Genomic DNA, 20,902 nt, shown 5'->3' with positions numbered 1-20,902 from the left:
CTCACTCCTCACAGATGTGTCCATACAGTGGCGGCAACAAGCTGTTGGCCTCTGAGGAACCAGGGCACATACTGCCTTCTCCCTGCAGCACGTCCACTGCGTACCAACAGCTTTGCTGAGGCCATTCTCCCGAGAGGAAGGAGAAGCTGGCCATGGCGTTGAGCATCTCCCTGTGTGCTCCTGGTGGTCCCCGGGAGGTTCGCTGGCTGGCCTGCCTTCCCTCCCTCCCTCCCCTGAAGTACTCACACTGTGGCCTTCCCACGTGTCCGCCCTCTCCTCACCTGTCCCATGGCTCTGTGGCCAGACTTTGGCTCCAGCCTGCACCACATCTCTCACCCTAACTCACTCTATTTGCCTCCTCCTGGGGGGATGGGAAGGAGTGCACCTCAGTTGTTGGAGGCAGCTGTGTGTTCCAGGGCAAGTCCCTTGACTTCTGAGCCTCATTTTGCTCATCTGTCAAATGGTTATGATCATTTCAAACACCATAGTTGTTCCAAGACAATGGGTTAGGGTGCAGACACTCAGATGGCCTTAGTGACCTGTCACCAGAAAGTAGGGGGAGATGTTGGGCAAGCGGTCTGCATAGCTCAACCCCCAGTTCCCGGGTGTTGTTCTTTAATGGAGTTAGGGGTCAGGAGTTGGGCAGGGAGGCCTTTCGGGCATGGTCCCAGCTAAGAAAAGTGGCAGGCAAATGGGTAGGTGACACTCCACATTGTCTTTTTCCCATAACGGACTCTCATACCAGACAATCCAGCCACCCCGTCTCACCGTCACTGGTCCTTCTGAACTCACCCTGTTTTCTCCTGGTTCTGCATCCAAGGCAGCCTGGTCTTCTCCTCTAGACCTCACTACCTTCTCTTTTCCTTCACAGAGATGGCTCCGAAGTCAAAAAAGAAGGGGCACCCTGGGAGGGAGCAGAAGAAGGTATGTGATCATAGAGGTGTCTTCCCTTAGGAAAGTGGTGGTCACCTGCCTCTCTGGGCCCCGGGGGGACCCTGGGGCTGGCCCGGGGGTTTCTGCCTGCCTGACATCAGCCTCTGTCTGTCTGTCTGTCTGCAGCATCATCACCACCATCACCAGCAGCTGCAGCAGGCCCCGGGCCCTGGGCCCCAGCAGCCCCCGCCACCTCCCCAGCAGCCCCCGCCACCCCCACCTTCGCAGCAGCAGCAACAGGCACCCCCACCACCCCCACCCTCCATGCCACAACAGACTGCCCCCACGATGAAGTCCTCGCCCCCGCCCTTCATCGCCGCCCAGGTGCCCGTCCTGGAGCCCCAGCTCCCAGGCAGCGTCTTCGACCCCATCGGCCACTTCACCCAACCCATCCTGCACCTGCCGCAGCCCGAGCTGCCCCCTCACCTCCCCCAGCCACCCGAGCACAGCACTCCGCCTCATCTCAACCAGCACTCAGTGGTCTCTCCTCCAGGTGAGCTGTGGCCATAGCCGCCGAGGTTCAGGGAGGCCCCTTCCCACCCTGGTCTCACCATTCTGCCGCTGGGCACTCGGGGCAAACTTCGGAACCCATCTCAGCTTCATTGTCTCTAAGGGGATGTCAGCAGCTTCTCAGGGCCATTGTGGAAATTATACAAGATACCCCAAGATAGCCTTTGCAGAAAGTTAGTTCTTTGATACAGAAGATAATGAGTCAGTTGTGCTGGGTCAGGCATTGTCAGGTGAAAAATGTGACCCCTCTGTAACTCTGTTACAAATGGGGGGACACACACTCATCCCAGATAGGAGGGTCAGATGGCGGCATTCAGGACATACCTGCTTTGAGACTTGAAGACGGGGACTAGCTGGAGGAAGGGAGGAAGGTGGGAGGCACAGGCCACCTGCCAGGACAGGACTGGCGAGGGCTTTATTCTGGACATGGTGAGAACCTGAGGAGGGTGGGGAGAGTGCTTGTCAGAGGGGTAGAAGGTCAGGATGGAGTAGAAAGGCCAGGCTGAGGACCACGGGAGCCTCACTGCCACACTGTTGTGTCCTTCCAGCTTTGCACAACGCGCTGCCCCAGCAGCCATCGAGGCCCAGCAACCGAGCTGCCGCCCTGCCCCCCAAGCCTGCCCGGCCCCCTGCTGTGTCGCCTGCTCTGGCCCAACCGCCCCTGCTCCCACAGCCCCCCATGGCCCAGCCACCCCAAGTGCTGCTGCAGGAGGAAGAGGAGCCACCCACCCCACCCCTCACCTCCATGCAGATGCAGCTCTACCTGCAGCAGCTGCAGAAGGTGCAGCCCCCCACACCTCTACTCCCTTCCGTGAAGGTGCAGTCCCAGCCCCCGCCACCCCTGCCACCCCCGCCTCATCCCTCCGTGCAGCAGCAGTTACAGCAGCCACCACCTCCTCCTCCACCCCCACAGCCACAGCCACAGCCACAGCACCAGCCACCCCCCCGACCTGTGCATATGCAACCCATGCAGTTCCCCACCCACATCCAGCAGCCTCCGCCACCCCCAGGCCCACAGCCCCCTCACCCGCCCCAGGGCCAGCAGCCACCCCCACCGCAGCCCGCCAAGCCTCAGCAAGTCATCCAGCATCACCCTTCACCCCGGCACCACAAGTCGGACCCCTACTCAACCAGTAAGTGGCCCTCGGTTCTTAATCCTAACCCTAACCCAGGGAGGCTGGGACTGGATCCAGGGTTTTGTCCTTGAGCAGCCAGGCAGGTCAGCTCATGCTTCAGGCTGAGGTTGGAGAGGGGTGGCTGACATGGTGTGGGTACTTCTTGTAGTGTCTCTATCAGGTATGTCTTGCTTGCAAGCTGAGATGGCTGAGAATAAGGCCCCCACTGGTCCTTCTCTTGTAACTCAGTCAGGAATGTTACAGTATATCGTGATTCTTGGTAGGTGGGAGGCACCCAGTCCACCTCTGGTTAGAGCAGGCTTCCAGGAGAAGGTGGCCAGAGGATGAGCAGCCGTTAGTTTAACAGATGGGGGTGGGGGAGGTTAAGTTCCAGGCAGATCCAGGGGCAGGTGTGGGCAGTGGGGGCTGTTTGAGACCCTGCAGGAATAGGTGCTCTGCTCTTGGTGTCGTGAGGCCCATCTGGTGGAGCCAGGATCATGTCGGGGAGAATTGGGCTGAAGATCAAAGGTAGTGTGCCTCCCACCTTCCCCTGAAACCATTCCTATCTCCTGCTGCTTGGTCCAGGCTGCCCTATTTTCCTCCACAGCATTGGTCAGGCCATGCCCTCTTGCCTTTCTTGGACATTTGTTATCTAAATGTCTGTAAACAAAGCATTCTGGCCAACTCTGGTGTGGCAATGTGGCATCGATGCCTCATGGTGTACTGACATGCAAGGGTCAGAGTTGAGGTCCCTGGACTTGGCAGTGTAGACCAATGCTGGCCTGGGGGTGCAGCATTGCTGCTCACAAATTGAACAGGCCATAACTATGTGTGACTGCTCCTAAACCCAGCAAAAGCTGCCAGGTACCAAGTGGATAGCTGCAGCCCTGGGCCAAGACCAGCTGGCTGTCCTCCCTGGGAAAGACGGGTGCTGGTCCTGGCAGCCATGCAGCTGTGCCTCTTCCCATCCGTGAGCAAGGCCAGGCTTCCAGTAGTGGGTGGTGATAGGTGCTGAGATGCCTTTAGAAGAGCCAGCAGTGGGGGTGGGACAGGTCCCCTCTGGTCACCTGGTCCATCTCACCTTCAGCTCCCATGGCCAGGGAGTGATGTGGATTGGAACCCACCTAGGGCTTTGGGTCTAAGGCCAAGGCATTGGAATCCTGAGGAACTCAGCAGGCATCCTTGGGTGCTGAGCCAGCTCTCAGGCACCGCCACTGGGCCTCCCCTCTAAGTGTTGGTGGAGGAAGCCACCAGCCGGCAGGCGATTCCTACAGATCATAGGCCTAAGAGCCTGCCCCGGTCACCTCTGTAGATATTCTCAAGGGAGCCTCCCCAGGCAGGAGGCTGTCACAATTGTGTGACTGTGGCTGGCTGGCTGGCAGACCTGGACGAAGGCCACCTGGCACCTAGGCTGGCAGAACCAGCCACCTGGTACTGGGGGCCAAGGGATAGGCACAAGGCTGGTCCTTGCTCTCAGGTCATCTCCAAACAGCTTTTCTGGCTTGAGAGAGAGTGCAGGGGAATCAGTTGTGGGTCAACTCTAGGCCCACTAAAATGGGCACCTCTGCCCAAGGGTGTCTGTGCTGGCAGACAGAGGCAGGTCAGTGGCAGGGCCGGTGCGCAGAGCCTGGGTTAGGTGGTTCAATGTGAGGAAGGACCAGGAACACAGGCACTGCAGAGCAGTGGCTTTTGTGGACACTGGTGGAGCTGGCCAAGACATGTAGGATTCAGATAGGAGGGTGTACCCTTGCTAGGGTGGATGGGAAAGTTTAGGGCAGGACTTGGTGTCTACTCCAGCTGCCCAGTCCTGAGGGGCTGGCCCACTGTGATCTAGGGCTGTTACCTCAGCAATGAAGCTAAGGTGTCAGTCTTCAGTGCCTAGCTATACCTTTCCCAGGGACCAGTAGTGGGGCTTTTCGAGCTCCTGCCCTGTATAGGGTATTTGTATCCTGTGGCTGCCTAGGTCGCCCCTCCCATTGTTGGGATAAAAATCGGTGGACTGGCCCACTTCCTACAGGAACCACAAGCTCAGGACCTGTTCCCTAACTCCGCTGTGGTGGAGGCCAGTTCCAGGCTCTCCTAGGCCTGAAGCAGCTGCAGGCAGGCAGGCAGGCCAAGCCACCGGACAGCCAGGACCCAGGCTGCCTATTCTGTGCAGTTACTGATGTGCCTTGCGTTTAACCCAAGCATTGCCACAGAACTATCTGGAGAGCTTTTTTATTTTTTTAAATATGTTTTTATTGATTTCAGAAAGGAAGGAAGAGGGAGGGAGAGAGAGAGAGAGAGAGAGAGAGAGAGAGAGAGAGATAAGAACATCAATGATGAGAGAATCATTGATTGGCTGCCTCCGGCACACCCACACTGGGGATTGAGCTTACAACCTGGGCATGTGCCCTGACCAGGAATCGAACTGTGACCTCATGGTTCATAGGTTGACGTTTAACCACTGAGCCACACTGGCTGGGCTGGAGAGCTTTTAAAAAGTACTCAGGCTCAGTCCACACCTGGGACCAAATGTATCAGGTTATGCACTTCTCAAACCTTCCTGATGATTCTGATACAGGTTTTAGATACTAGGACTGAGTGCATAGCTCCACAAAGCCCTGCTCCACACTGAGCTTGGAGCCTGACTGAGCAGGCCCACAGACCCCATGTGGCGGGGCTCTTCTGGTGGGGCTCCGATTGGATTCGGGGACCAGACTGGGCCCAGCACTAGCAGCCTCCACACCAATCGGCTGACATGCTCCTTGTCCCCTTTCCTAGGTCACCTCCGTGAAGCCCCCTCCCCGCTTATGATACATTCCCCCCAGATGCAACAGTTCCAGAGCCTGACCCACCAATCGCCACCCCAGCAAAGTGTCCAGCCGAAGAAGCAGGTAAAGAGCAGGGCTGGGCCTCGGCCCCCAGGGCCAGGCACGGGCCAAGGCCAAGGCCGCCTGCCTGCCTCACCGGTCGCCATGCCTGTGCCGTCCCAGGAGCTGCGTGCAGCCTCTGTGGTCCAGTCCCAGCCCCAGCCCCTGGTGGTGGTGAAGGAGGAGAAGATCCACTCACCCATCATCCGCAGCGAGCCCTTCAGCCCCTCGCTGCGGCCGGAGCCCCCCAAGCACCCGGAGAACATCAAGGCTCCCGTCCACCTGCCCCAGCGTGAGTGTCCCGTCCACTCTCTGCCAGTACTAAATGCGAGCTTCTTCTTGGCCGGCCAGTCCGCCATGCCTGCCCCATGGGGGATCCAGGCCCACAGGCTGTTTGTGTTCCAGGGCCTGAGATGAAGCCCGTGGACGTTGGAAGGCCTGTGATCCGGCCCCCTGAACAGAATGCACCCCCATCAGGGGCTCCCGACAAGGACAAACAGAAACAGGAGCCGAAAACACCAGTTGCCCCTAAAAAGGTAGGGTCTATGGGCCCACAAGTGCACCTCACTCCTCACCCTCACCCCAAGGAGGTATCCATATGGCAGCAGGGCCCCCTCACCCACCCGATGGTCTCTCTGCCTCACAGGACCTTAAAATCAAGAACATGGGCTCCTGGGCTAGCCTGGTGCAGAAGCACCCCACCACCCCATCCTCCACAGCTAAGTCATCGAGTGACAGCTTTGAGCAGTTCCGTCGCGCTGCCCGTGAGAAAGAGGAACGGGAAAAGGCCCTGAAGGCGCAGGCTGAACATGCAGAGAAGGAGAAGGAGCGACTACGGCAGGAGCGCATGAGGTGGGCGCGGGCTCCGCGGGCGGGGGCTCCTGGGGCGCCCCAGGCCCCAGGCTGACCTGGAGCCCTGCTCTGCTCAGGAGCCGTGAGGACGAGGACGCACTGGAGCAGGCCCGGCGAGCCCACGAGGAGGCACGCCGGCGCCAGGAGCAGCAGCAGCAGAGGCAGGAGCAACAGCAGCAGCAGCAGCAGCAACAAGCGGCTGCAGTGGCTGCAGCTGCCGCCGCCCCCCAGGCCCAGAGCTCCCAGCCCCAGTCTATGCTGGACCAGCAGCGGGAGCTGGCCCGAAAGCGGGAGCAGGAGCGAAGGCGCCGGGAAGCGGTAAGTCAGGGGCCCTGCTGGGGAACCCCAGGGCAGGAGTACAACCCTGGAGGAGTTTGGAAAGGGGACCTGAACCCAGAGAGGGGCAGGAGCATCACCCTGAGAAGGGGGGCAGGCAGGGAGACCCTCGAATGTGTGCTTGGAGCAGGGAACCTGCTTGTCCACACCAGCTGGCCTCTGAGCCATGAGGTTCCAGGGAATGGGCCCTAAGGAAGCTGCCGATGCTGGAGGGGTGGGGGTCCTCTCACTCTCTGACTCTTCCCTCCTCTTTCCTGCAGATGGCAGCTACCATTGACATGAATTTCCAGAGTGACCTATTGTCAATATTTGAAGAAAATCTTTTCTGAGAGCACCTAGGTGACTTCTGACTTTGATTTTCTGGCGAAAAGATGACTCTCCATAGTGTTAGGCGTGGCAGCGGAGGCGGGAGCAGCATCCACAACCTGTCTCTAGGCCTGGCCCTTGTGCATGCTATGCCAGGGCAGGCCTGACGGGCAGCTAAGGACTGTAGAGCCCGTCTGCCTTACAGCCAGCCGGACGTTCTGTCACCCTCACAGGACATCAGCTCAGAACACGTCTCACTATGAGCAAGTGTCGGCCAGACCCAAGTCCGCGTCCCCGCGTGCGGGCAGAGGCCCTACTCTCTGCCAAATGTCTACACAGTATACAGAGGACATCGTTGCTGCCGCCACCGTGACTGGTTTTCTGTCCCTGAGAACTTGACGTTCATGACGTCCTGCCTGCCGGGAGTCCTTCCCCACACCCCAGCCTCAGATGCCTGCCCCCAGGACAGCAGGACAGGCCCAAGTGAGCTGGAGGCAAAAGAGGGCACCGGTCCACCCCCTTGCTGGCACTGACTTTGCCTTGAACAGATCCCACCCCTGCCCTCCCCCCACAAGCCTTTAATCAAGAGCCGCTCTCTGTAAGTGTTTGCTTGTGCAAAAGGGAATAGTGCCGTGGAGGTGTGTGTGTCCATGGCAATCCAGAGCGAGGTGACTGTCGCGCGTGTGGGCCAGCCTCGCCTGGTGAGTGAGGCCACCAACCAAAGTCAGTTCCTTCCCACCTGTGTTTCTGGGTTTTTTTTCTATATATATATTTTTTGTTGGATTCTATTTTATTTTTAATTCTTCTCCTCCAAACACAATGGCACTGCTTATCTCTGAAATGGTGTAACCCTCTCCTCGTTGGGCAGCAGCTGCCACTGCGCTGTGGGTAGTGTGTGACTGTGGCTGTATAGTGAAACATAGTTGGCATATCCTTGTTTGAAGTTTGTTGGTGACTCCACCAAACTGGTGTAAAAAACCTCAAAAACCCACAAAACAAAACACAAAACACACAAAAAAACTGCCTACATTGTACTCAGTTTCAAACTTTATTAGTCTATTTTTAATTACAAAACCAGAAAGCTGTGTTTTCTTTTCCCAACTCCATTCATTGGCTTCTTTGTTTTTAATGTCAAATCTGTTTGAGTTGTTTTTTACCAGAAAAGGAAGGGTCGGGCTAGGGGACAAGCGGGTGCCAGGGCCACAGACTGAGGCAGAGGCTCCTGGCCTGGCACCCGCTCAGTGCCCACCTGCGGGCACTTCCCTCGCTTTTTTTTTTTAAGTTTTGTAATTGGAGCCCTTGGTGAGGTTACACGTGCCATGATAACCCACTCTACACCACAACACTGGTGCCTCAGTGTTGGCCATACTCTGGAGTCAGTGACTGGTTTGACTTTCATACAGTGAATATGCATTTGGTCTGTACTGATCATGGAATAAACACATCTCTCTTTTTTAATGCTGGTGTCTCCCTGACATTTCTTTGTGAACCACCTGTTACCTAGGCGAGGCCCAGGAGTCTTCAGACCCCAAATCATGTCTATATAACTCCCACCAGGGGCCATCTAGCCCATTTCCCATGGTCTTTCCCTGCCATCCCAAGCTGAAGCTGTGACAGGGAGTCCAGGTACCCATTCTTCCCTCCTAGACAGGTGGTGGTGTGCTCCAGGGAACCTGGCCAGATTCCAGACAGTATTCTCCTACATCCTTGTCCCCTACTCACCAGGGGACTTGGGTCACTTCTCCCACTTTGTCTCCCTCTACTTAACTCTTTTCATTTAAGCTCAGGGTTAACCAGATATTCTTAGATAAGTGTACATCCTCCCAACTAGGATCCTCTCTCACATGCACACAGATGCACACCCACACATTCCTGCCAGAGAAAGTCCACCAGATGGCCACCCTTGCCTGTGTGCCCATCAGTAGCCACAAGGCAAGCTGGGTACCCAGGAGCAGCCCCTAGGATGAAAGATGAAAGTATTTCATTTATATGTATGCAGAGACACTGATTGAAACATTGCTAGCACTGTTTATTAATCCACATCCCCCTTTAACGGTGTATTGTGTTTGGGATCTCCCAAACCTCCCAGAGAGGTGCAGTTCTGGCATCCAGCCAGAGCCGCCCCCCGACCTCTACCCCTCCTGTGCCCCTGCCCACCCTCCAGGCTCTTCCTCATAAACAATGTGCTGGTTCAAGTAAGACTTACAGTTTGGTTCTTTGGGGTTGCTTCTATTTCATCCCACACCCTCCCTCATTTCTGTTCTGACACTTCCCCAGGCCAAGTCCGACTATTTAGCTGGAGAAATGGTTGTCTCCGCCTTCCTTCTAAAGAGTGAATTCTGCCATAGCCCTCTCCACACCTCCCTCATAGGTGTTTCTCTAACTGGGTTATAATTAGAACTTGGATCTATTTAATTTCTCTGGCCATTTTCCCAGTCCCTCCCACAGTACTAGAAATCTTAGTCCTATACAAGAGTGAGAGGTGTGTACAAGCCCCCACTGTACTGTATGCACGGATCGCTTGGCCAATAATTATGTCAGTGAATCTGAGACTTGTATTAAACACTTTAGACATTTGTAGAAGGGAATTCGTAGACTTTTCACTTATATACTAAAGGTTTTTTTTTGTGCAGTTCTCATTGCAAAAATAAACATTTGTACTGAATATAAAATTACTATCCTGTGACTACTGCTGTCTTTTTGTTTGAGGGTAGAGCTGAGGGTTAGGGGTGGTGGAGTGAGAGTCAGCGTTGTGTACTCGTAGCAGAGGAAGAAGTAATGTCCCCCAAAACCCACCAGTCATGCAGCAAGATTAGAGAGCTCAGGAGGGATATCAGGGTTGTCAAGTGGTCAAGAGAATTGATTTTATAGAAAATGTAAAAGAAACTAAAGCTATGACGGTCTAATCATGCAAGAAAAGAAAGGTTAAGTGCAGGGAAAACAAACATTTGTACAATACAGGCAGTGTAATCATAGACAACTACTTAACTGAGTGCATTGTTTACTGAGGCCGAACCATATAAACCACTATTCATTCCCTTTAAGTAACAAGCCAGGGACTTAATTATGGTCCCAGGACAGTATAATGTTTAGCAATGACAATACAAAGGTAAGATTAACAGTGGAAGGCGGAAGAGAGGGTGAGAGATGACAAAAAGGGATGAGTGGAGTGTTTCAAATTAGAGGAACCAGTAGAAAAAGTACAGGTGGAAAAAGCACGTCCAGTGGTGGTGACATGAGTCAATGGGTAATATCCCAAATGGATAATGAAGAAGGAGGCCCAGCCCAGTCGGCGTGGCTCAGTGGGTGAGTGTCGTCCTAGGAACCAGCAGGTCACAGTCCCATTCCCAGTCAGGGCACATTCCAGTGGGGAGTCCAGGAGGCAGCCGATCAATGATTCTCTCTCATCATTGATGTTTCTATCTCTCCCTCTCCCTTCCCCTCTGAAATTTATTATAAGAAGTAGGCACATAAGCACACTGAGGTGCCCACGATACCAACAGAAAGCCAAAAGCGTGCCAATGGCTGCCAAAGGCGAGGAGGTGGAGCTCAAGGCTGCTGCTTTTCTCAAAATCCTGGATTGCTGCTTAGCCAGTTCTATGACTTTGGGCAAATGACTTAATCCCCAAATTGCAGGTTGGTGGCCTGTGATGCAGGAGTGTGATCACAGCACTTACACGTAATAGGGCTGTTATAAAGATTAAATAAGGGACCGTGAAATACCCAGGATCTTGGGGGAAGGTTGCAAAACGAGGAGGAAGAAGCCTCGTGCCCGGCCCAGGCCCACTTCCTCTTCCGGCCACAGTCCCAGTGACGCAACGGGCCGGGTCTTCCGCGGAGACAAGAGTATCCCCTCCACCACTTGCTGCGGAGCCCGGGTCCCGGCACCTGCGGCTGGGCTCTCGGGCGGGACCTGTCGCCTGCACGTCAAAATGACCGCCAGAGTCCAATCACCGCTGTGCAGGGGCGGGCCGAAGGGCCCACTGGGCCAACTGGAGGCTAGCGCGGGGTCGCGGCTGCAGGACCCACCGTTGAAACCAGAGCTGGGTGAAGGTGCTGTTAGGTCGCTTGGAGCCAAGCCGAAGGGTGGGTCGCGCGCTCCCGGGCGGGGGACTCCCGGGAGATGGCGGCCGGGGACCCCTGAGGCCTCCTCAGGCCGCAGCAATAGCCCCAGCCGCCCTCCCAATCTCTGCGGTGGCGCAGGCTGCACCTTCCTCCCACTTCTGGGCACGCTTGGCCCGCCATATTGGTTTCTGGCACCGCCCCCTTGTCTCATTGGCCCGGGTCCAGGCCGGGCCCCAGCTCATTGGCCCAGCTTCCTTGCTCCGTCCTTCTCCACCCAGTTAGACCCCGCCTTCCCTCGGCTCCGCCCACACACCCAAGCCACGCCCCAACCCTTACAAGGCTCCTGGACCAGGTTGGGTTCGCCCTTCCGGCTCGTAGCCCATACCTGCCCTTCAGTTCCCCGCCCCTTCGCTCCAGGCTCCCCCGGTTCCACTCAGGACTCCCCCTCTTTCCTTGCAGGACGTCAATCTTCCTCTGGAGTTAAACTCTCACCCACCTGCTGCGGGAGTCCCCCTAGACCACGCCCACATGTTAAGCCCCGCCCACCGCTCTAGTTCCTCGCACCTCGCCCCAAGGTCCCTCCCCACCCACCGCAGCCTGGTCCTCGCAGGCTCCACCCTGGCACCCTAGTCTGGCTCCCTGTGGCCAGCGCGCCCAGGTGTTCACCTGGCACTCAGCTAAGTCGTGTTCTCTCCAGCGTTCCGCAAACCCCGACGGCACGGAGGGGCCCCAGGCTAAAGGCGGTGGGCTCTGCAGCCCGGACCCCGCCTCGCCGCTGCTGCGCGCGCCCCGGGCCGAGGATCCCGACGGCAGCACCGTCGTCCCAGGACACGGCGCCATGCCCGAGCTGGTGGTGACGGCCCTGCTGGCGCCGTCGCGCCTCACCCTGAAGCTGCTGCGCGCCTTCATGTGGAGCCTGGTGTTCTCGGCGGCGCTGGTGGCCGCCGCGGTCTATGGCTGCATTGCGCTCACGCACGTGCTGTGCCGGCCCCGGCGCGGCTGCTGCGGGCCCCCCCGGCGCACGGCACCCGTCTGCTTGAGCGACCCTGAGCTCGGGGAGCACTGCTTCCTGACCCTCAAGGTGAGCGCACCGGGTGCCGTCGGGGTGGCGGGGCTCGAGCCGGCGGGGAGGCGGGGCTGCGGCTGCGTGAGCTGAGCGCTAATGACTGAGTCCAAACCTAAGGCCGGGCGGGGGACGGGGCGGGGGTGGGGGGGTGTTGGAAGGGAGGGTTTCAGGCATAAGGAAGAGGGGTTCCCCAGATCTTACCTAGACTGTGCCTCCCCCAGAGCTCGGGCCTGCGCCTGCACTATGTCTCCGCCGGACGCGGCAACGGGCCCCTCATGCTTTTTCTTCACGGCTTTCCCCAGAACTGGTATGTGTGAGGCCCAGGGGACTGGGTGCTCAGGGCTGGGGGGAGGTGGAACTCGGACCACCAGGGCACCCAGGAGGCAGGACCGGGCTGGGTAGACTGGGGGCGAACCGATACAGGGCTCAGATGGGGCGCTGGGGGACAGGTGTCTAGGAGGTCCCAGGGACCAGAGGCCCCAAGGGAGGAGTCAAAGAGGAATGAGTCTGTGTTAACACCGCCCGGGATAGGCCTCTGCTAGGTGTGGGGACCCTGACTCAACCTCCCTTCCTCTTCCGCCGGCCCGACAGGTTCTCCTGGCGCTACCAGCTCCGGGAGTTCCAGAGCCGCTTTCACGTGGTGGCCGTGGACATGCGTGGCTACGGCTCCTCCGATGCACCAAGGGACGTGGACTCCTACACTGTCGACCTGCTGACGGCGGACATCCAGGATGTCATCCTGGGCCTGGGTGGGGATGTGTCCCCATCCCAGCCTCGGCCTTCCCGCCCCTGACTCGCCTCTGCCGGGCGTCTCACTCACTCCATTTCCTCTGACCCCGCAGGTTACTCCAAGTGCATCCTGGTGGCCCACGACTGGGGTGCACTGCTGGCCTGGAATTTCTCCATCTACTACCCGTCCCTGGTTGAGCGGATGGTGGTGGTCAGTGCTGCCCCCATGTCGGTGTACCAAGGTGTGTCGGGGAGTCCAGGATGCTGGGGTGTGTCTGTTTGAAGGAGCATGTGTTTGTGGCTATACTTCTCTGTCCATCAGTCAACACACCTGGGGCTGGAGGGTCAGCAGTGAACCTGGGTCCCTTCCCCTGGGCCACTCCCAATCTACAACCAATGACAGTACACTTAGGAGTAACTCACATATTTTGAGCACTTACAGGTGATGATTTCTCTGACAAGGAGCCTCATACAGTAACCTTCACAAGCCACCTAGGCTTATGAAAGTATTATTATCCCCATGGTCCAGTTGGGGGAACTGAGAGAAGTTAAATGGCTTTCTTCTAGCAGTGAAAGCATAGGTAACTAAGCAACTACAATTACATAAGATGCCATCTCTGGCTACCCAGTCCTCATCACATCACCTGATTTTAATTACCAGCATTGTAGTCATAGCTGAATATTTGTTCTCCACCCCTCCTTCTCTCTCTCTCTCTCTCTCTCTCTCTCTCTCTCTCTTTCTCTCTCTCCCCCCACCCCCACCCTCCCTTGTTGTTTCTTGCCTGTTTCCATCTCTAGACTGTCAGCTCCCTGAGGGCAAGGGAGTTTTGTCTGTCCTGTTCATCACTGTGTCTCCAGAGTCTAGAACAGGGCCTGGCACACAGTAGGTGCTCAGTAAATGTTTGTTGAATGAAGCAGGCCTGGGCCAGGAAAGCACACCAGTGGATGTGGGTGCTCCCAGGAGCTGCAGAGGGAGGTGCCCCATTCTGTAGGTACAGTGACTACTCAGGTGGAAGGGAAGCTGGTGCCAGGGTAAAGGGGGACGTCAGGTGTCTTCACAGGCTCAGACAGGCAGCGGTTGCATGCCTGAGTGTTGGTGCATCTGTGTGCCTGACCAGGGTGGGTATAGGGGTGCAGGGGTGTAGAGCCATCCCAGGCCCAGGCCTCATGTCTGCATTCCCCTCCCCCTAGATTACTCAATGCGCCACATTGGCCAGTTCTTTCGTTCCAACTATGTGTTCCTGTTCCAGCTTCCCTGGCTGCCCGAGAAGTTGTTGTCCATGTCTGACTTCCAGGTGAAGTAGAGTGAAGGCCTGGGGTGGTTGTGGGTGGAGGGCCATTGGTTGGGTAGATGGAGCACTGAAGCCAGAGTCTTACTTTGTTCTCAGATCCTGAAGACCACCCTCACCCACCATAAGAGGGGCATCCCACGCTTGAGCCCCAGTGAGCTTGAGGCCTTCCTTTATGACTTCTCACAGCCCGGTGGCCTCACTGGGCCCCTCAATTACTACCGAAACATCTTCAGGTGAGTCCAGACCCAGGCAGAAGCTCAGGGGAGTTGGTGGGGAAGGAGGTGGGGGCAGCCATCCTTCTGCCTGTCTTGTCTTGGTCATAGGAACTTCCCCCTGGAGCCCCAGGAGCTGGCCACGCCCACCCTGCTGCTGTGGGGGGAGAAGGACAGCTACTTCGAGCAGGGGCTGGTCGGGGCCATCAGCAGGCGCTTTGTGCCCGGCCGGCTGGAAGCCCACATTCTGCCAGGCGTGGGGCACTGGATCCCACAGAGCCACCCTGAGGAAATGCACCAATACATGTGGGCCTTCTTACAAGACCTGCTGCACTAGTGGCCCTTGCTCACTGGCCTGCGTGCACCTGGGAGGCCACACCGTGTACATACACAGGTGCTCTCTTGGATCATGCATAGGGGTGGAACTCCTAGATTGCACACAAGAGCACCTGTGGGTGTCCTGGAGCACACCACGCCGTGTACTCACAGGCATGAGTGTGTACCTGGGAGCAAGCACTTTGACTCCAGGAAACCAGGGATGCCTCCACTCCATGGAGCTAAATGCTATGTTCTCTCTCCCTTCCCTGGGGCCCCAGTTTTCTTGCCAGAGTCAGCACCCTGAAACCCTGAAAGTAAACTTTTACTTTCCTGTCCCTGGCTTCTTTCTCCATCCAGTCTGGGTTTTCAGCTAAATGCTGCTTTGTCCAATACAGAACTGGTAGTCACATCTGGCTACTTTGATTTAATTGCAAATTAATTAAAATTAAATACAATTAAAAATTCAGTTCCTCAGTCACACTAGCCATCTTTCAAGGGCATCAACATAAAAAGTTCTATCAGCCTGGCCAGTGTGATTCAGTGGTTGAGCATCGACCTATGAACCAGGAGGTCACTGTTCGATTCCCTGACAGGGCACATGCCCGGGTTGCGGGCTTGATCCCCAGTGGGGAGCATATGGGAGGCAGCCGATCGATGATTTTCTCTCATCATGGATGTTTCTATCTCCCTCTTCCTTCTTCTCTGAATCAATAAAATATATATATATATTTTTAAAAGTTCTATCAGACAGTGCTGATGAGGATGTTCCTAGTGCCGGGGGCCTCCTGCTTGGCTCCTGATCACCTCTCCAACGGATGACCCCTGGGGAGGCAAGTGGGTGCCCAGAATCCTCTCCAGCTAGGCCCTGGGCAGCGCCCTCCCATGATCATCCAGTCCCAACTCCAGGCCTTGACAGGTCAGGTTCTCTCACAGCAGCCTAGGAAAGGTGCCTGGGATCTTGTCTCAGGTCCATGGGAAAACAGCTCTTGGCTCCCTGAGGATATGTGAGATTCTGGATTGGGCACAGGAAGGGACCAGCTGGCTGCATGGCCATCAAGGGTCTGAGGCCTGCTTCTCCAGCTCTTGGAGTCATCTGTTCCAAATTCACCAGTTTCTGTTGATAACTTTTGGGGCCCCAGCCTCCAACCTCCCAATGAGGGCGGTACAAGTCAAGGGTGGATCACCTGCCTCAGACTAGTCACAACATCAGCCTCTATGTCCCTAACCTTTGTCTGGCCTTCGGGGACAGTACCATGACCTACAGATGATAAATCTCTCTAGGGATCCAGCAGACCTCACACATACATTCTCATCTCTGGGATGGGCCTGCCTGGCCAGAGCCAGCCTGTTGGTCACACCAGGCCCTCCCTTGTCTCCAATGTAACATCCTTTTTTTAAGATATATATATATTTTTTTTCTTTTATTGATTTCAGAGAGATAGATAGAAACATCAATGGGAGAGAATCATTGATGGGCCACCTGCTGCACGCCCCCTACTGGGGATCAAGCCCGCAACCTGGGCATGTGCACTGACCAGGGATCAAACCCTGACCTCATTCATAGGTCGACGCTCAACCACTGAGCCACACCGGCCGGGCCCAGTATAACATCCTTTTGTTGTGGGTGGCAGGAACAAGCACCAGGTGTGACAGCCATGGGGTCAGACCGGACCTGGGTTCAGGAACCTGAGTACTTGAATTCTGCAGGCTAGGCAAGAATTAAGAGAAAGACTCAAAACTGTAAGAAAAAATTTATAAAATCACAGAGATGAAAGAAGTATTTTGTAGAAGAAATGGGCTTAGGAAACAAGTTATAGAGGCAAAGGAAGGGACGTTGGACCTTAGAAGTGAGGAAGGTCAAGGTGACTCCCCCGGGGGAAAGGAGAGGGGGAAGAGAAAGGCACCTGCCTGCTCCTGGGAGGGAGAGCACCCTGGGTGCTCTGTCCTAAGGCTTTTAAGGGTGGAGATGTTAGGGAGGCCCCAGGGGGACATCGCAGTAGAATATTTAGCAACTTTCCAGATGTGTCCTTCCAGGGGGTCATTATTCAATGCAGCTGGTCCTGGTGTCAGCTGTGCTGTTACTTGTCTGGTTTAGCCTGGAGCTGAAACACAACTGAGGCCTCCAGAGAGGAAAGGTCAGGGAGTCCAACCCCAAACCACAAGACCAGCAACATGCTAGGAGGAGAAAGTTCACCCTGGGAGGAGGTCCCACCCTACAACTGTCCTTTGCGAGGCACCCAGGGCCTGCTGCCCTAGTGACCTTCTGTACCTGGCCCATCATCCTTGCTCTGCTCATGTCTGTCTGTGTGCCACATCCTTCCCTCAAAGATCTTGGCTCTGGATTCTTTCAGAGAAAAGGGGCACAGGGTCTCTTCTGTAGCTGCTTCCTGCTGAAGAGGAATGAAGTTTTCCTTTAGAGCTAAGAGATCCTTGCTCATTGTCAAAGGGGTAATGAGACCTGGTGATAGAAGGAGGTGACGATGGTGTCTAGAGGTGGTATTCCTGAGTACGAGTAGGTTTGTAACATGGTGGAGACAAACTGTGTTAAAAATCTTAGTATTTGCCCTAGCAAGTTTGGCTCAGAAGATAGAGTGTCTGCCTGCGGACTGAAGGGTCCCGGGTTCGATTCTGGTCAAGGGCACATGCCTGGGTTGCGGGCTCAATTAGTGGGGGGCATGCAGGAGGCAGCTGATCAATGATTCTCTGTCATCACTGATGTTTCTATCTCTCTCTCCCTCTTCCTTCCTCTCTGAAATCAATAAAAATATATTAAAAGTTAAAAAAAATTTTAGTATTATTGGGGCAAAAGCTAGAATGGCAAGAATTACAACAAATGATCCAGTGGAAGGAAAAAATGTTTTCATTCTCATTAATTCCAAGTCAAAGGATGGGAGAAAAGTGAAACCGTTTTGAGGGTTGTAGCCAAATATTTAAGAAAATTAGAAAAATTCATGATCCAGTCCAGTTTATAGGTGAAAAATATAAAGCTTTTAATTGAACTGGAATCTAATACTTACAATTGTATATTATAGAGTCTATTGAAACATAATTTCCCACCTAAAATTACCCTCATCTATACTAATAAAAGCCTAGGTGGCCCTCGCGCGAGACCTGACAAGATGGCCACCACAAAGATGGCCACGCACACAGCGGAGGCGGGGCCTGTCAGCCGCTCCATGTGGTGAGGCCTGGGGGTCCCGTGGCTCCTTGCTGCATGGAGAAGGCTGGTCCCAGCATCTCTGCCGCCTCGCGTGGAGGAGGCGGGTCCCGGCCGAGGAGGTGGGTCATAGCAGGGGAAGGCAGTTGGGGGCCATCTGGCCGGCAGGGGAGGGCAGTTGGGGGCGATCGGGCTGGCAGGGGAGCAGTTAGGTGGCAATCAGGCAGGCAGGCAAGCAGTTAGGAGCCAGCGGTCCCAGATTGTGAGAGGGATGTCCGACTGCTGGTTTAGGCCCAATCCCACAGGGCCTAACTCAGCAGTCGGACATCCCCTGAGGGGTCCCAGATTGGAGAGGGTGCAGGCCAGGCTGAGTGACAACCCCCTGCCATGCATGAATTTTGTGCACTGGGCCACTAGTTTTTAATAAAAAGCCAAATTAAGACCAATTTATGTATTGTATTAAGTCCAATTTCAATTTTTTGCATAAACACAGTAAGAATAGCAACTGATTAAATAGGCTTACTTTTAAAAATATATTTTTTTTTATTGATTTTAGAGAGGAAGGAAGAGGGAGAGATAGAAACATCAATGATGAGAGAGAATCATTGATTGGCTGCCTTCTGTGCACCCCACACTGGGGATCGAGCCTTCAACCCAGGCATGTGCCCTGATGGGGAATGCAACTGTAACTTCCTAGTTCATAGCATTCTCAACCATGGAGCCATAGCAGCCGGGCTAGGCTTTCTTAAATCTTTTGCTGGAATTCCATGATTGACCTTTAATTAGCCCCTCAGGGCAAAGAAGCCAAGCCACCTAGTTGCCATCAAGTTTGTCTGAAATAGGTATAGACTTGGGTGAATTCCTTGCCATCTCTCAGGAAAGCAACCTTTGTTGCTTACCTGGAAAGACTGCCATGTGACCGAGCAAGGTACCTGACCATTTCTCCAAGGGACTTACTGGCTTCAAAGTCAGTCTTTATTCCTTAAGGCTTTCTGGGGACATCCAGAGTCCAGGCATGTCTCTCTCAGACATGACATTCCAGTCAGAGTCTTGGTTAATAAAACCACAATTGGAAACTGGGCTTATTGAAATCATGCAAAAAAATATATTGCCATGAAAATAGTAGTACTCCAGTTTCCAAAATCTGGAGGGATTAGGTAGAGAGAAAAATACAATTTTTAAAATCCTTTTATTTTTTAAAAATATATTTAAAGCCATTGAGCTACACCAGCCAGGCATACCAAATCCTTTTCTTTTAAAAAAAAAAAAAAAATTTTTTTAATTGATTTTTTACAGAGAGGAAGGGAGAAGGAGGGGGAGAGGGATAGAGAGTTAGAAACTTTGATCAGCTGCCTCCTGCACACCTCCCACTGGGGATGTGTCCGCAACCAAGGTATATGCCCTTGACCGGAATCGAACCTGGGACCTTTCAGTCCACAGGCCGACCCTCTAATCCACTGAGCCAAACCGGTTAGGGCAAGGAGACTTGTTTTTAAAAAAAAGGATTTGGACCCACTGAACCAAACCGGTTAGGGCAAGGAGACTTATTTTTTTAAAAAAGAATTTGGGCCCTAACCGGTTTGGCTCAGTGGATAGAGCATCGGCCTGCGGACTGAAGGTCCCAGGTTCGATTCCGGTCAAGGGCATGTACCTTGGTTGCGGGCACATCCCCAGTGGGGAGATGTGCAGGAGGCAGCTGATCGATGTTTCTCTCTCATCGATGTTTCTAACTCTCTATCCTCCCTTCCTCTCTGTAAAAAATCAATAAAATATATATATATTTTAAAAATAAGTCTTTTTGTATTTGGAAAGCAAGAGGAAAATTCTTGTCCTTTTAACAGAGTGAAAAAAGAACCAAATTCTAACTCTGTATTAGTTTACTTTTGATTTTTAAATTTATTTATTTAATTAAATTCATTATTTAGCTTACTTATATAATTTCCTTTTAAGATTTTTTAAAAACCTTTCTAAAACTTTCACAAACCTTTTTACAACTTTCATAAATCTTACCCATTCAGAAATAACCAGCTTTAGAACAACTCACTTTTTTTTCTTTTTAATTTTATTTTTAAATGACTTCAGGGAGGAAGGGAGAGGGAGAGAGAGACAAAATGATGGGAGAGAATCATTAATCGGCTGCCTCCTACATGCCCCACACTGGAGATCGAGTCTGCAACCCGGGCATGTGCCCTGACCGGGAATTGAACCGTGACCTTCTGGTTCATAGGTTGACTCTCAACCACTGAGCCACACCAGCCAGGCTCGCTCTCTCTCTCTCTCTCTCTCTCTTTTAAAATATATCTCCATACTTTTTATCAAGGGTGGGAAACCTTTTATTCTGCCAAGGGCCATTTGGATATTTATAACATTCTTCATGGGCCATACAAAATTATCAGCTTAAAAATGAGCCTGCTGCCCTAACTGGTTTGGCTCAGTGGATAGAGCGTGGGCCTGCAGACTGAAGGGTCCCAGGTTCGATTCTGGTCAAGGGCATGTACCTTGGTTGCGGGCACAGAGTGTGCAGGAGACAGCTGATCGATGTTTCTGTCTCATCGATGTTTCTAACTCTCTATCCCTCTCCCCTCCTCTCTGTAAAAAATCAATAAAATATATTTAAAAAAATTAGCCCACTATATTTGGTCAAACATTTAATTAACTCACCCCTCACCCCTAATGCCTTGGCAGGGCCAGACCAAACGATTTCTTGGGCCTTATGCGGCCAGAGAGCTGGATGTTCCCTACCCCTGCTTTATACCTTCTATCACCAAAACCATAAATTTTTTTCAATTAATTAGAATTCTTAATTCTTAGGAAACCTTAATTACTAAAAAGTAAGCAATTAGCCCTAGCTGGTTTGGCTCAGTGGATAGATTGTCGGCCTGCAGACTAAAGGGTCCCGGGTTCGATTCTGGTCAAGGGCTCATGCCCCAGTTGTGGGCTTAATCCCCAGTAGGGGGCATGCAGGAGGCAGCTGATCAATGATTCTCATCACTGATGTTTCTCTCTCTCTCTCTCTCTCTCTCTCTCTCTCTCTCTCCCTTCCTCTCTGAAATCAATAAAAATATATTTAAAAATAAAAAGTAAGCAATTAGTATCCTTTCAATTGGCAAGTACATTTTATAACTTCTAGAAACAGGCTTTTCTATTGGCAAACACACT

At 53.8% G+C, this 20,902-nt stretch overlaps 2 protein-coding genes across 6 annotated transcripts in view; both read left to right on the top strand.

Annotated features, from left to right (window-relative positions):
- BRD4 (bromodomain containing 4) overlaps nt 1-8,362 on the top strand; it is an 85,846-nt gene extending 77,484 nt beyond the window's left edge. For 3 of the 5 annotated variants that reach the window (XM_070416266.1, XM_070416267.1, XM_070416270.1), the window contains exons 12-19: nt 872-924; nt 1,060-1,426; nt 1,992-2,576; nt 5,322-5,702; nt 5,816-5,946; nt 6,057-6,262; nt 6,340-6,580; nt 6,859-8,362. In XM_070416266.1, coding sequence (XP_070272367.1) covers nt 872-924; nt 1,060-1,426; nt 1,992-2,576; nt 5,322-5,702; nt 5,816-5,946; nt 6,057-6,262; nt 6,340-6,580; nt 6,859-6,927 — 2,033 coding nt within the window. In that variant the 3' untranslated portion in view covers nt 6,928-8,362. The remainder of the gene's footprint in view (nt 1-871; nt 925-1,059; nt 1,427-1,991; nt 2,577-5,321; nt 5,703-5,815; nt 5,947-6,056; nt 6,263-6,339; nt 6,581-6,858) is intronic. The other 2 variants (XM_070416268.1, XM_070416269.1) reach the window with 2 other exon arrangements.
- A 3,285-nt stretch (nt 8,363-11,647) lies between these two features.
- On the top strand, nt 11,648-15,052 carry EPHX3 (epoxide hydrolase 3). Its single transcript, XM_070414033.1, has 7 exons — nt 11,648-12,050; nt 12,257-12,342; nt 12,627-12,784; nt 12,878-13,006; nt 13,956-14,059; nt 14,153-14,289; nt 14,380-15,052. The coding sequence occupies exons 1-7, from the start codon at nt 11,808-11,810 to the stop codon at nt 14,603-14,605; spliced, it is 1,083 nt and encodes a 360-aa protein (XP_070270134.1). The 5' UTR covers nt 11,648-11,807; the 3' UTR covers nt 14,606-15,052.
- The last annotated feature ends 5,850 nt before the right edge of the window (nt 15,053-20,902 follow it).

The sequence above is a fragment of the Myotis yumanensis genome, unplaced genomic scaffold, assembly GCF_028538775.1.
Source record: "Myotis yumanensis isolate MYYU_CA2020_CCGP unplaced genomic scaffold, mMyoYum1.0.hap1 SCAF_5, whole genome shotgun sequence".
Taxonomy (NCBI): domain Eukaryota; kingdom Metazoa; phylum Chordata; class Mammalia; order Chiroptera; family Vespertilionidae; genus Myotis; species Myotis yumanensis.
Note: the sequence above shows the minus strand (reverse complement) of the source record. Positions and strands in the feature narration are given on the sequence as shown.

Excerpts from the sequence above, each read along its gene's own strand:
- EPHX3 (XM_070414033.1), top strand. The coding sequence starts at position 11,808 with ATGCCCGAGCTGGTGGTGACGGCCCTGCTGGCGCCGTCGCGCCTCACC. Across the intron at positions 12,343-12,626 it reads CACGGCTTTCCCCAGAACTG|GTTCTCCTGGCGCTACCAGC; the intron begins GTATGTGTGAGG and ends CCGGCCCGACAG. Across the intron at positions 12,785-12,877 it reads GGATGTCATCCTGGGCCTGG|GTTACTCCAAGTGCATCCTG; the intron begins GTGGGGATGTGT and ends CTGACCCCGCAG.